General features: G+C 70.0%; 5 protein-coding genes across 5 annotated transcripts; 1 reads left to right on the forward strand and 4 right to left on the reverse strand.

The window, feature by feature from the left end:
• Nucleotides 1-281: 281 nt before the first annotated feature.
• On the forward strand, nucleotides 282-2,501 carry FA09DRAFT_329439 (FMN-linked oxidoreductase). Its single transcript, XM_025742185.1, has 5 exons — nucleotides 282-591; nucleotides 642-1,325; nucleotides 1,380-1,506; nucleotides 1,562-2,000; nucleotides 2,054-2,501. Exons 1-5 carry the CDS (start codon nucleotides 493-495, stop codon nucleotides 2,244-2,246), a joined length of 1,542 nt encoding a protein of 513 aa, XP_025598659.1. The 5' UTR covers nucleotides 282-492; the 3' UTR covers nucleotides 2,247-2,501.
• Nucleotides 2,306-4,958, reverse strand: FA09DRAFT_261227 (WD40 repeat-like protein). Its single transcript, XM_025739742.1, has 5 exons — nucleotides 4,229-4,958; nucleotides 4,051-4,169; nucleotides 3,469-3,995; nucleotides 3,242-3,415; nucleotides 2,306-3,188 (listed from the first exon to the last, which is right to left on the reverse strand). The coding sequence occupies exons 1-5, from the start codon at nucleotides 4,621-4,623 to the stop codon at nucleotides 2,406-2,408; spliced, it is 1,998 nt and encodes a 665-aa protein (XP_025598660.1). The 5' UTR covers nucleotides 4,624-4,958; the 3' UTR covers nucleotides 2,306-2,405.
• A 763-nt stretch (nucleotides 4,959-5,721) lies between these two features.
• FA09DRAFT_261264 (hypothetical protein) lies at nucleotides 5,722-6,698 on the reverse strand. The gene has a single exon (XM_025739743.1). The coding sequence runs from the start codon at nucleotides 6,604-6,606 to the stop codon at nucleotides 5,926-5,928; it is 681 nt and encodes a 226-aa protein (XP_025598661.1). The 5' UTR covers nucleotides 6,607-6,698; the 3' UTR covers nucleotides 5,722-5,925.
• On the reverse strand, nucleotides 6,699-8,698 carry FA09DRAFT_261275 (hypothetical protein). Its single transcript, XM_025739744.1, has one exon. The coding sequence runs from the start codon at nucleotides 8,330-8,332 to the stop codon at nucleotides 6,791-6,793; it is 1,542 nt and encodes a 513-aa protein (XP_025598662.1). The 5' UTR covers nucleotides 8,333-8,698; the 3' UTR covers nucleotides 6,699-6,790.
• FA09DRAFT_329443 (cytochrome P450) lies at nucleotides 8,637-11,019 on the reverse strand. The gene is made up of 9 exons (XM_025742186.1): nucleotides 10,403-11,019; nucleotides 10,316-10,346; nucleotides 10,253-10,263; nucleotides 9,409-10,201; nucleotides 9,301-9,355; nucleotides 9,153-9,241; nucleotides 8,944-9,093; nucleotides 8,823-8,886; nucleotides 8,637-8,766 (listed from the first exon to the last, which is right to left on the reverse strand). Exons 1-9 carry the CDS (start codon nucleotides 10,749-10,751, stop codon nucleotides 8,746-8,748), a joined length of 1,563 nt encoding a protein of 520 aa, XP_025598663.1. The 5' UTR covers nucleotides 10,752-11,019; the 3' UTR covers nucleotides 8,637-8,745.
• Between the last annotated feature and the right edge of the window lie 145 nt (nucleotides 11,020-11,164).

Genomic DNA, 11,164 nt, shown 5'->3' on the forward strand with positions numbered 1-11,164 from the left:
GAGAGGCGGCATCACCACGCCTCGCGCCCCTCTGAGACCCTTTTTCGCTGCATGAGGCAACGAGTAGGTGCGCCAGCTGGCTATCACCGTGCTCCATGCCGAGTACCAGCGGCGGGCAAGGCCAGCCTGGCGCGCATGCCTTTGTGCTCGGCGGTGGAAGGATGCCGACGTCCGGGGCGCGCGCGTCACGTGCGCGTGTCCCTCGCAGGTGCTCCCACGCTCCCGCTGTTGAAAGGTGGAGGCCCGCCGGCCTTCAGCAGCCGAGAGCGGGAGACAGAGAGCAGCAGCATGACGGGCGCAGCGAGCGGGCAGACGGACGGGAGCTGCAAGATGAAGGGCGTTGCGAGAAGGCAGCAGCGGCGGCAGCGGCGCAGCAGTAGAGTGGGCACAGCGCCGCTGCGTTTCACACGGCAAGCCGGACTCCGGCCCTGGGCGCAGTCAGCCTCATCAGCCAGCTCTTGCCTCTCACCACCACAGCCGCAAGCACGCAACATGGCATCGCAGACATCAAGCAGCAGCCGCGGCGCCGAGCGTCTCGCACAGCCGCTCACGCTGCCCTGCGGCCGCACGGCGCCCAACCGCCTGGCCAAGGTGCGTCGCTGCGGCTGCCGCATCTTGTGTCGCGCTGACACCACACTCAGGCGCCGATGGAGGAGATGCTGGGCCACTTTGGCGGCAGTGCGCCGACGCCCGCCATCCTGCGTCTCTACCGGCACTGGGCCAAGGGCGGCTGGGGCATCGTCATCACGGGCAACGTCGCCATCGACTCGACGCACCTCGGCATGCCGTTCGACATGACGCTGCCGCCGCCGCCGCACCGCTCGCCCGCGCTGCTCGAGGCCTTCCGCGCCTACGCCGACGCCGCCTCGGGGCGCGACTGCGGCGTGCCGGCCGAGCGGCGCCCGCTCGTCGTCGTGCAGCTCGTGCACGCCGGGCGCCAGTCGATGCGCGGCGCCGGCCGTGCGCCGTGGCGGCCGTCGCTGGGGCCGTCGCCCGTGCCCATGGCGCCCTCGGCGGACCTCGGCGCCGTCGGCAAGGCGCTCGACTGGGCGCTGTTCGGGCCCGTGCAGGAGCTGAGCATCGCGCAGATCGAGGACCTCGTCGACCGCTTCGCCTCGGCCGCCGAGCTCTGCGCCAAGGCCGGCTTCGACGGCGTCGAGATCCACGGCAGCCACGGCTACCAGCTGGCAGCGTTCCTCAGCCCCAAGACGAACCTGCGCACGGACAAGTACGGCGGCGATGCGCGCGGCCGGGCGCGCCTGCTCATGGAGATTGTCGAGGAGACGCGCAAGCGCGTGCCCAAGGACTTTGCGCTCGGCGTCAAGGTCAGCGCTCCTGTTGCGCGGCCTGCCTGAACTGCAGCTGACATCCATCTGCAGCTCAACTCGGCAGACTATGTGCAGGGAGGCTTGACGGAGGAGGATGCGCTGCAGAACGTGCAGTGGCTCGCCGAGCAGGGCGGCGTCGACTTTGTCGAGATTAGCGGCGGCAACTATGAGAACCCATGTGAGGCGTACATCCGCTCGTCTTGGCTGCAGCAGAGCTGACGATGGCCGTGCAGCGTTCATGACCGAGGGCTTCGACGCCGACGCCGAGCTGCGCAAGCTCGCCGGCGACACGACCGTCTCTGCGCCGGCGCGCGTCCAGGAGGCGTCTGCGGGCGGCAAGAAGCCGAGCGCACGCAGCCAGGCGCGCGAGGCCTTCTTCCAGTCCTTCGCCAAGCGCTGCCGCGAGTCGCTGCCCGCGGACAGCAAGATGAAGCTCATCCTCACTGGCGGCCTGCGCACGCGCGGCGGCATGGCCGGCGCGCTCGAGGGCAGCAACGTGGACGCCGTGGGCATTGGCCGCATGGCGGCCGTCTACCCGGACCTGCCGCTCACCGTGCTGGACACGAGCGTGCCGGACGACAGCGCGCAGGCCAGTCCGCCGCCGTACAAGATCAAGGGCGCTGGCGTACTCGGCAAGCTGCCGCTCAAGATGGTCGGCGCAGGATGGGGCACGTGAGTGGACCTGCTAGAGCCCGTTGCGTGCTCGGTGCTGACCTGTCCTCCAGCCTCTGGCACAACGGCGCGATGACCTACCTGGCGCAAGACAAGCCCGTCAACGTCAACGCCGGACCGCTGCGCACCGTCGCCGGCATCCTGGCGCCGAGTCTGTTCAACAGCCGCGTCCACGCCGCCATCATCGCCCTCCTCGTGGCCCTCCTGGCCTTCTTGCCGGGAATTGCGCGCCCGAAGACGGCCTAGAGCCGACCTGTGCCTATCTGCCACGTCTAATGCACCGCATGCGCTGCGAGTGCACGCGCGCGGAGCCTGAGCGTCGGGAAAGCGTGTGATTGAGGCAGGGTAAGAGCACGGGCAAGGAGGGGTATGAGTGTTGTATGGGAGAGCAGGGAGAGCAAGAAGCTAGCGCAGCTTGGCGAAGGGGTCGAGCGTCGAGGAGGCCGCGGCGCGCGACTCGAGCTGGCTCTTGGACGGCGTGTTGAGGTCCCAGAAGCGCAGTGTCTCGTCGCCAGCGCCGCTGACGATCGTCTCGCCGTCGGGGCTCATGGCGAGGTAGAGGACGCGCATCGTGTGGCCGGTGAGCGTGGCGATCTGCGACATCGTCGGGTAGCGCCACACCTGGATCTGGTGCTGCACCTTGCCGCCGGAGAAGCCGTGCGTCGAGATGAGCTCGTTGGCCGTCTTGCTCCACAGCAGGTTGCACACCTGCGAGCCCGTGTCGATGTCGGAGAGCAGCTGGCCCGTGATCGTGTTCCAGAAGCGGATGCGCATGTCGGCCGTGCCGCCGCCCGAGGCGAGCAGGCCTTGCTGGTGCGGGCTCCACGCAATCGCCTTGACGGCGGCCGTGTGCTCGGTGAAGCGGTGCAGCGGCGTCGTGTTGAGGCCGTCCCACACGAGCAGGCGGTTGTCGTTGCCGCCCGACGCCAGCTGGTTCGTCATCGTGTTCCACTTGAGCCCGCACACCTCCTGCCGGTGCCCGCGCAGCAGCGCCATGTGGTGCTCCGGCTCGCGCGTGTCGCGGTGCAGGATGGAGCGGTCGCGCGAGCCCGTCGTGAGGATCGGCGAGTTCCACGCCAGCGCGCCGACGCGCGACGAGTGGCCCGTCATTGTGCGCACCTTCTTCTCGTGCTCGGCGTCCCAGACCTGCACCTCGCCCGAGTTGGTGCCGACTGCCAGATAGCGGCCCTGCGGTGTGGCGTGAGCGTAGGCGAAGCACTGGTGCACGCTCGGCGACTCACATTGCTTGACCAGTTCAGGCCGGTGATGCGGTCTGTCTTGTCGCGCCCCTCTGACAAGTCGACCAGCTTCTTCACGTTCGCGTCCTTGGCCGACCACAGATAGACGCACTGGCCCAGGCCGACACCCATGACGTTCTGCGAGCTCCAGTCGACGAGATTGAGGTAGAAGTCGTCCTGAATGCGCCGAGTCAGCGAGGGCTCGTGCTCGCGCACCTCGGGCTACTCGCGGCAAGCTCAGGCGCATCGAGCACCTTGTACGGCACCTTGCTGAGTGTCCGCGGCGCTCTCCGCGGGCTGAGCAGCATGCGCTGGCTCTCCAGCTTGACTGGACTGAGGCTGTATGCCGAGTGGTGCGGCGAGTCGAGCGTCTCAGCCGCGCCGCCCAGGTAGCCGCCGCCAAAGAGGCCCACGGGCCCGCCGGAGCTGCCGCGCCGCTCGCCAGGCCCCACGCCAGTGACGCCCGGATAGAGGCCGATGCGCTCGGCGCCGCCGCTGCGCCCTGGCGTGCCGACGCTGCGCGAGCGCGACGACGATGGCGAGGGACTGTGGTAGGAGAGCAGGTTCTTCTTCGTCGGCGTCGCCGGACTGCCCGCAGCCGACGCGGCATGGCGCATGTTGCCAGTGGCACCAGCCGCACTCGAGCCGTAGGCTAGCTGCGCGGCGTGCCCATTTGCGCCAGCTCCATGCGAGGAGCCAGTTGCTGTGCCGAACAGCTCCGTCGTCAAGAGGCTGGAGAAGGCCTGATTTGCTTCCTCTGCAAGCGACACCTGTCAGCAAGTGACTCCGTTCCGTGTCCCAGCGCTGCTCACCCTTCTGCGCATCCATGTCCACCGCCATCTTGCGCTTCTGCCGGCTTGTCGACGTGCCCTCATCGCCCATCAGCTGGTACACAGTCTGCATGTCGCTGACATCGCGACTCGGAATGTATCTGGCACACGCCCGCATCAGTCGCCGCACGCAGTCTTTGCCGTTTGCTGGGCCACTCACCTGTCGGCATACGCCGGCACCTTGTGGCGCCCGGGCGTTCGTGGCCGATCGCCATTGAAGCGGGGCCTCGCTGGCTCGCCACTTGCCTCGCGCGTGCGTTCCAGCCCTCCGGTGCTCTCACGACGTGCGCCAGCTCGGCTCGGCGAGGCCAGCAGGCCGGCGGCGCCGTCCAGGTGCTCGTCGTACAGCGAGCCGATGCCCGTCGACGTGGATGCGCCCGGCGTCACGCCGCGGCGGCTCGGCCCGGCACTGCTGCTGCTGGCGCCGTGCGAGTCGGCGCGCAAATGTGCCCGGCTAGCGCCCGACGGCGACGCCGAGCCGCTGGCGCCGCCGGCTGCAGCGCCGGCGCCCGAGGACTGCGTGCGCAGCCGGCGCCCGAACTCGGAGTTGTACATCGCCGAGCTCCGTGTGTATGACGGCGCGCGCGCAGAAGTGCGGGGGCGCGGTGCACGGGCTGTGGTGCGCGAGAAGTGCCGCAGCAGCAGTGATGCGCTAGCGGATAGCGAGGAGAAGCCGCTGCTCGCGGCTGCTGTGCGGTGCGGCGGTGATGGGCCGGGTGTATGCGCGGCGCAAGGGTCGCCAGCTCGCACGACACGCGCGCCGTGGGCCAGGCGCGGAGAGGCTGCGGCCGCGGCGTGCGGGTGCGCAGAGATGCACGCTACTGCGGCGAGACAGCGGTGCCGGGTGCACGGATGCGCACGCGAGGAGCAGGCCTAGGAGGAGATGGTGGTGCGGAGCAGGGCGCGGCGGCGCGGCGGTGCTGCAGGTGGAGCGGCGCGCATCGGCGACGACGCCCGAAGCACAACAAGGGCACGGCAGCGCTGACGACGCCGCGCCGCCGACCGCTCCGCCGCGCCGCGCCCATCCGCGCCCCGCATAAGCACCTCGCAGCAGCACGCACGCCGGGGCGCAGGGCTGGTGTCACAATCTGCGGGGAATAGTGGCGCTAGTGCTGCTCCACTACCTTAGCCCGTCATGCCGATGGCGCCTCAGCAGGCCGTCGCGCCGTCTGTGCCGGCCTTGCTGCGCGTGTGTCCCCTCCGCGTACGCCGCCTCGCAGTCTGCCGACAGCAAGCTAGGCGTCTCTCCGCTGTCCGAGGTGCTTCTGGTGGCAGAAGCCTGTCAGAGCGGAGCGCACGTACCGTCGAGCTCGCGCTGTCGCCAGAGTGCGGGGGTGGCAAGGCCGTGTCGCAGAGCTTCGCGCTCGCGCGTCGGCCTCGGCGAGCGCACACGCAAGAGCATCGACGCCGAATGGCCGCCTGAGACGCGGCACGCAGACGCCCGAGCATGTGCCCCGTGGGGTCGTCGGTGTGTGACCAAGACGCACTTGCGAGCGCCGGCGATGGAGTCGAAGCACGCAAGCGCTACGCGGCCGGCGTCCACAGCAGGCGACGCTCGGAGGCCGCGCTCTGCGACCCCTCCGCTCACGCTAGACGACGAGCAGGAGTAAGAGTCCAATCTCGGACACATCGCGCGGCCAAGCGTGCCCCTGCCCTGCTCCGTGAGCCTCGGAGGCCAGCTCGCCAGGCCGGCTGAGCCCACCGAGCCAGCTCGGGGGACGCATGGCAACGCTGCCGCCGGCTCACGCAGCGTGCGCACGTCGCAGCGGGTCTGGGCCGTGTTCATGCACCCGCTGTGCAGCATCCGAGGGCCCTGCGCATGCGCATAGCTGATGCGGCAGCTCTTGAGAACGCTCATCAGGAGAAGTTCAGCTGCGGCGTCCATGGCTGCGGCGCGTGCCAAACGCAGCCACGCGCACGGGACGGCAGCGTGCGTGCGCCACAGCGGCGTCTTTGGGTGCGCTGAAGGGCGCAGAGGAGAGGAGGCACTCCCGCGCCCTTCTCTCGAGCCTCTTTGCCCTTTTCGCGCCTTTGCCCGCTGCTTGGCGCGCCTCGTGCTGCGCGGAGCTCCTCTCTCGGGTCGCGCGTGTGCGGCGCGCGCGTCGGACCGGGGGCCGCTGCCTCGGGCGCACGCAGCACACATGGCGCGGCCCTCGCAATCTCCTCGCCGGCGGATGGGCAAGCGTGGCAGGAGGAGCGAGCTCGCCGCACCCGTTGCGCTGGTGCTGCGGCGTCTTGCACGGCGGAGCTCCCGCGGCTGGCTGCTGTGGCACGCACGCTCCGGCGCATCTCTCCCGCATCCGCCGCGCACGCGCAGCGGGAAGGCGCCGTGCATGACCCGGCGGGAGCTGATCCGATGCGGCGAGACTCGACTGCCTCTGCGACCTGCCCGTGACCCTGTGGTGCCAATCGCACGGAGTCCGGGCATCGCTGTTTGCAGAGAGGGCACACCATGCGCAAGACAAGGCCGAGTGTGTGTGAGAGGCTCGAGCTGCGACGCCGATGGGCGCGCGTGTGCTTGGCCTGTGGCGCCGCCATCTGGCGCTAAGATGGGCGCGGCGGCTAGGCGCGGCAAAGGCGGCATGGACCCTAAGCTAGGCGCAGGCGTCGGAGGCCGTGAGACGAGACTGCCCGCGACCCAGGATCAGGATGCTCGACGGCGACGCCGATGCGCGGGTGTGAGCGGTGCGTCTGGCGGTGCGCAGCGACGACGACGAGCACGTCAGAGAGAGCAAGCAGGCGCAGCGGTGCGAGGCGCACGCGCAAGGCGAGGACGCCGCACGTTTGATGCGCCGCCAGCCATGCGCCGCAGATCTTTGCGCGCCTGCGAGAGAACCTGACGCGGCGGCGCGGCGCAGCGCAGCCAAAGCCAGGCCAGGCCAGCGGCGCCTCTTCTACCCGCACTTCTCACCGCACCTCCTGCCTCCCGCCCACCTCCTCCGCTGGCCTCACCGCACACCCCTCCTCGCCGGCGCACCGCCGCGCGCCCAGCATGGAGCCCGTGTCGCCGCACCTCTACAGCCTGCCCTCGGCGCGCGCCGTCGCGCGCATGTCGCCGTCGAGCAGCGTCTCGAGTGTGCCGGCCGTCTCGTCGCCGCTGGCGTCGCCCGTGCTGCGCGCCGCCTGCCGCACGCCGCCGTCGCCCATCCTCCTCTCGCGCGCCGCCGCCGCACCGGTCGCGGCCGCCGGCTTCGAGCCGCACGCCTGGGCGCTGCTGGCCGTCGCGCGCGACGCGCAGCGCAGCCGCTCCCTCGTCGTCACGCTGCTGCACGCCGGCAGCCAGGCGCTGTATGCGTGGCCCATGAGCCTCGACGCCGACGCGCCCGCCGGTGCGGGGCCCGGGCGCGTCTTTGTCACGCCGCCGTCGCCGGCGCCCGAGGATGCGCCCGCCGAGCACCTCACGAGCGAGAGCCTGCGCGTGCTCGGCGCCGTGCTGGGCGCGTGGATGCGTGCGCGCCGCCGTACCGCACTCGTCGGCGCCGCCGGCAGCAGCAGCAGCAGCGGCAGCGCCAGCCCCGGCAGCGACGGCGACGAGGCCGAGCTGCGCGCCGTCGAGCGCGACGTCGGCCTGCGTCCGCTGGCGCGCCTCGAGCGCAGCGCCCACCTGGCGCGCCAGGCGCTGCCCGACATGCCCGCGTCGCCGCCGCTGAGCCGCCGCGGCAGCGAGGACTCGTCGGGCCGCCGCACCGTGCCCTCGTCGCCCGTGCAGCGCACAAAGGCCCTCGCCGCCGCCGTGGTGGGTGAGCGCCCGCGCTTCGGCCGCGCCGCCAGCTCCGAGTCGCTGCGCTCGGCGCCGCCGTCGCCCAAGCCCGCCGCAGCCGTGGCCGCAGCCGCACCCGTCAAGAGCAAGGCCAAGCCCAGCCTCACGGCCATGCGCATCTTCAAGAGCTTCACCGGCACCACTGGCAGCAGCAAGCACGACGCCGCCGCTGCCGCCACTGCCGCCGCTTCCACGACCTCGCCGCGCACGTCGCCCGACAGCGGCAAGCGCGCTACCAAGGCCGCGTCGTCCTCGCCGCCGCGCCGCTGCAGCGCGCTGCCGGCCTCGCCGCTCGCCTCGCCGGTGCCGACAATCGAGGTCTCTGCGCCTCCTTCGCCGCTCCTGGCGCAGTCCTCGCCGCTCCCGCCGCTGCGTCTGCCGCTGCGGCATCCGCGCTACGACGCGCCCGCGTCGGCCTCGTCGGGCGCCAGCGGCTACGCGTCGCTGCCGAGCGTGGCCGGCGACGCCTACATCTCCCAGATCTCGGCGCGCGAGAGCGGCCATCTCTTCTCGGCCCTCTCGCGCTGGGAGAGCAGCGGCAGCAGCCACGAGGAGCGCTCCACCGCCGAGCCGATCGCTGCCTGAGCCACGTCTCCAACCATTCCCTCGTTTCCACGACGCTTCTCGTCTCTATCGTCTCTCGCCTCTCCCTGGTTGTACCGTCACCTAGTCCCCTAATCCAAGGGCCCGCGGCACCGTCTCACGTGGCGTGCCGACGGCTCCACGGCCGTAAATTCCCTAGACCCTGCCCTCACTCGAGCATCGCTCGGCGCACACACCACAGCCTCTGTAGATATCTAGATGGCCCCTAGATGCCCACCTGCGTCTTCCGCACATAATCATACGCATTCACGACCATGCGCAGAAGGAATAGAGGTCATGCGTTGTCCAGCTGTCCCGGCACGTCCGGCTGTGCGCTATCCGTGGATCTGATTGTCCTGCAGAGCAACAGCTATCAGCGAGGCCGTGCGCTCGCAGCCACGAGCTCTCTCACCTTTGTCGTCTGCACCTCGTCCTCACACACTGCGCGTCTTGCCTCGCTGCGCCACTCGAAGTGCCTGCATCGATCGAGAGTCAGCAGCCTGTCGCAGATCCCTGTCTAGCTCGGCACGCACGCTTCGAACGGCAGCGGATGGCTGTTGGCTGCCGACGTGAACGCCAGCGTGTCCGTCTCCTCGGCGGGCACGGACGACGTGATGTTGAATGCCCACGCCAGGCTGGCGAAGTTGATGAACAGGCTGCGATTCGCTACGTGCATGCCGGGACTGCAAACAGTACTGGCATCAGCATCCGCACCCCTGCGCCTTGCGATTGTGTCACCCACCAGATGCGCCGTCCAAAGCCAAAGGCGACGTGGCCGTCCTGCGGCGAGAACCAGGTGCCCTTGCACTGGCCTGTCTCGTCAAGGAAGCGCTGTGACGACATGTGGACATCAGCAAGAGGTGCGCTGCAGGGGTTCGACGAGCACGCACCTCGGGCTTGAACACATCGGGCTCCGGGTACTCGTTCTCGTCCAGCGAGATGGACCTGGTGCGCCGCATCGTCAGTGCTGCCGAGCCGGACACGTCGACGTCACGCACCAGTGGTTGCCGATAATCGACGAGTCCTTTGGCAGCGTGTAGCCCTCCCACTGCACGTCCGCCGTGAGGCGGTGCATGAAGCCACCGGCCGAGACGGGCCGCCAGCGCATCGTCTCCTGCACGCACGCCTGGATGAAGGGCAGCGCGGCCTCATCCTCGAACGTCGGCATCCGCTTCTCACCCACAACGCGGTCGACCTCCGCGGCGGCCTGGCGCAGCACGTGCGGGAAGCGCAGCATGGCCATGACGAAGATGGAGAGCGCCGCCGCCGTCGTGTCGCTGCCGGCGCCGAAGAGCGAGCCGGCCATGTAGCTGGCCTCCTCGTCCGTGAGGTGGATCTTCTCCTGCCGCTCCTGCAGCTTGCTGCTGAAGCTGGCACTGCCCTCGCCGGCCTTGACGCGCGTACGCACGGCCTGGTACTGCGAGAGGAAGAGGTCCAGCTCGCGGGCGTGCAATTGCTTGCCGAGCTTGACCCAGGGATTGAGCGGCTCGGGAATGTAGTAGAGCAGCGGGAAGCGGTCGAGCATCGAGGCGCCGGGCCGCACGTAGCGCGCCAGCATGCCGAGGCGCTCGTTGACGGCGCGAACGCGCGGGTCGTCGAGCGAGGTGACGGGCTGGTCGTACGTGACGGTCATGATGACGCTGGCAGCATACGTGCGCCACACGTTCTGCCAGTCGGCGGGCCCGTCGCCGAGACGCTGCATGGCCAGACGGCTCTCCTTGACCTGCACAGGCTCGTAGGCTTGTGCCGGGCGGTCTGCCAGCGCCTCGTGCATGACCTTGCGGTATGTGCCTGCGGAAGTGCGTCAGCGCTGCGTGCTCGGAGCATCGCGGCAGCACATACGCCATCGGTCACTGGACAGCAGTGTCAGCGACTCTTGCCGCGAGATGCACGCCGGACACGCACTTGTGGTCCATGATGAGCATGCGCTTGCCGCCTGCGGAGACGCAGCAGTCAGCGCCGTGATGCGCCTGCGCGACGCAGCGCCCGCACCGGACATGAGCTCGCCGGCCATGATGTTGCGCGGGCGGCCGCTCGAGACGCCGGCCTGCTTGTTGAGCAGCGCATGGGCGGCGCGTGCCGTGCCGACGACAAAGAGCAGCTGCGCGGGGCCCACGCGGACGGTGCACACGTCGCCGTAGCGGCGCGTCCACTCGGCCATGGTGCGCCACGGATGCGTGTCGGGGATGGCCGTGCCGGTGAGCAGCGAGTGCGGCGGGCCCGGCGGCAGGCGGCCGCGCACGGCGAGCAGCGGCCGCAGCACCTGCATGGCGAGCAGCAGCAGTGCAGCGGCCAGTGCCGCCAGCGCAGCCGTGCCGAGTGGCGAGACGGAGAGTGCCATGGCTTGTGCAATGACTTGAGGCGCACGCCGGCGCATGTGGTCGGAAGGCAGGCCTTTATGGGCGTGCAGCGTGGCTTGTGCGCTGCTCCACAGCGGCGAGCACGCTACGGATGTAGCGGTAGCGTCTGCGGACCCCAGACTCCGCCGGGCGCCGGGCTCCTGCTTGAGCCTGGCAGTGAGAGTCCTCGACGGCTGTGTCCTGCGCTGCTTCGCTGTTGTGTCAGACGAGCAGCGAAGCCTTCTGCTGCTGCTTGCAGGCTGCACCTGGTGCTGCGTTACCCCGCATCCGCGCGTCGGAGGTGCGGCTGCCATCCGCCGGTGCTGACCGACGAGGTGTATGAAATGCTCCTGCTGACCGTGCAGGCGCATGAAATGCAGCGCCACTCGCCGTTTCTGCCGAGGCGGGCGCACTC

The sequence above is a fragment of the Tilletiopsis washingtonensis genome (assembly GCF_003144115.1).
Source record: "Tilletiopsis washingtonensis strain MCA 4186 unplaced genomic scaffold FA09scaffold_9, whole genome shotgun sequence".
NCBI lineage: Eukaryota > Fungi > Basidiomycota > Exobasidiomycetes > Entylomatales > Tilletiopsis > Tilletiopsis washingtonensis.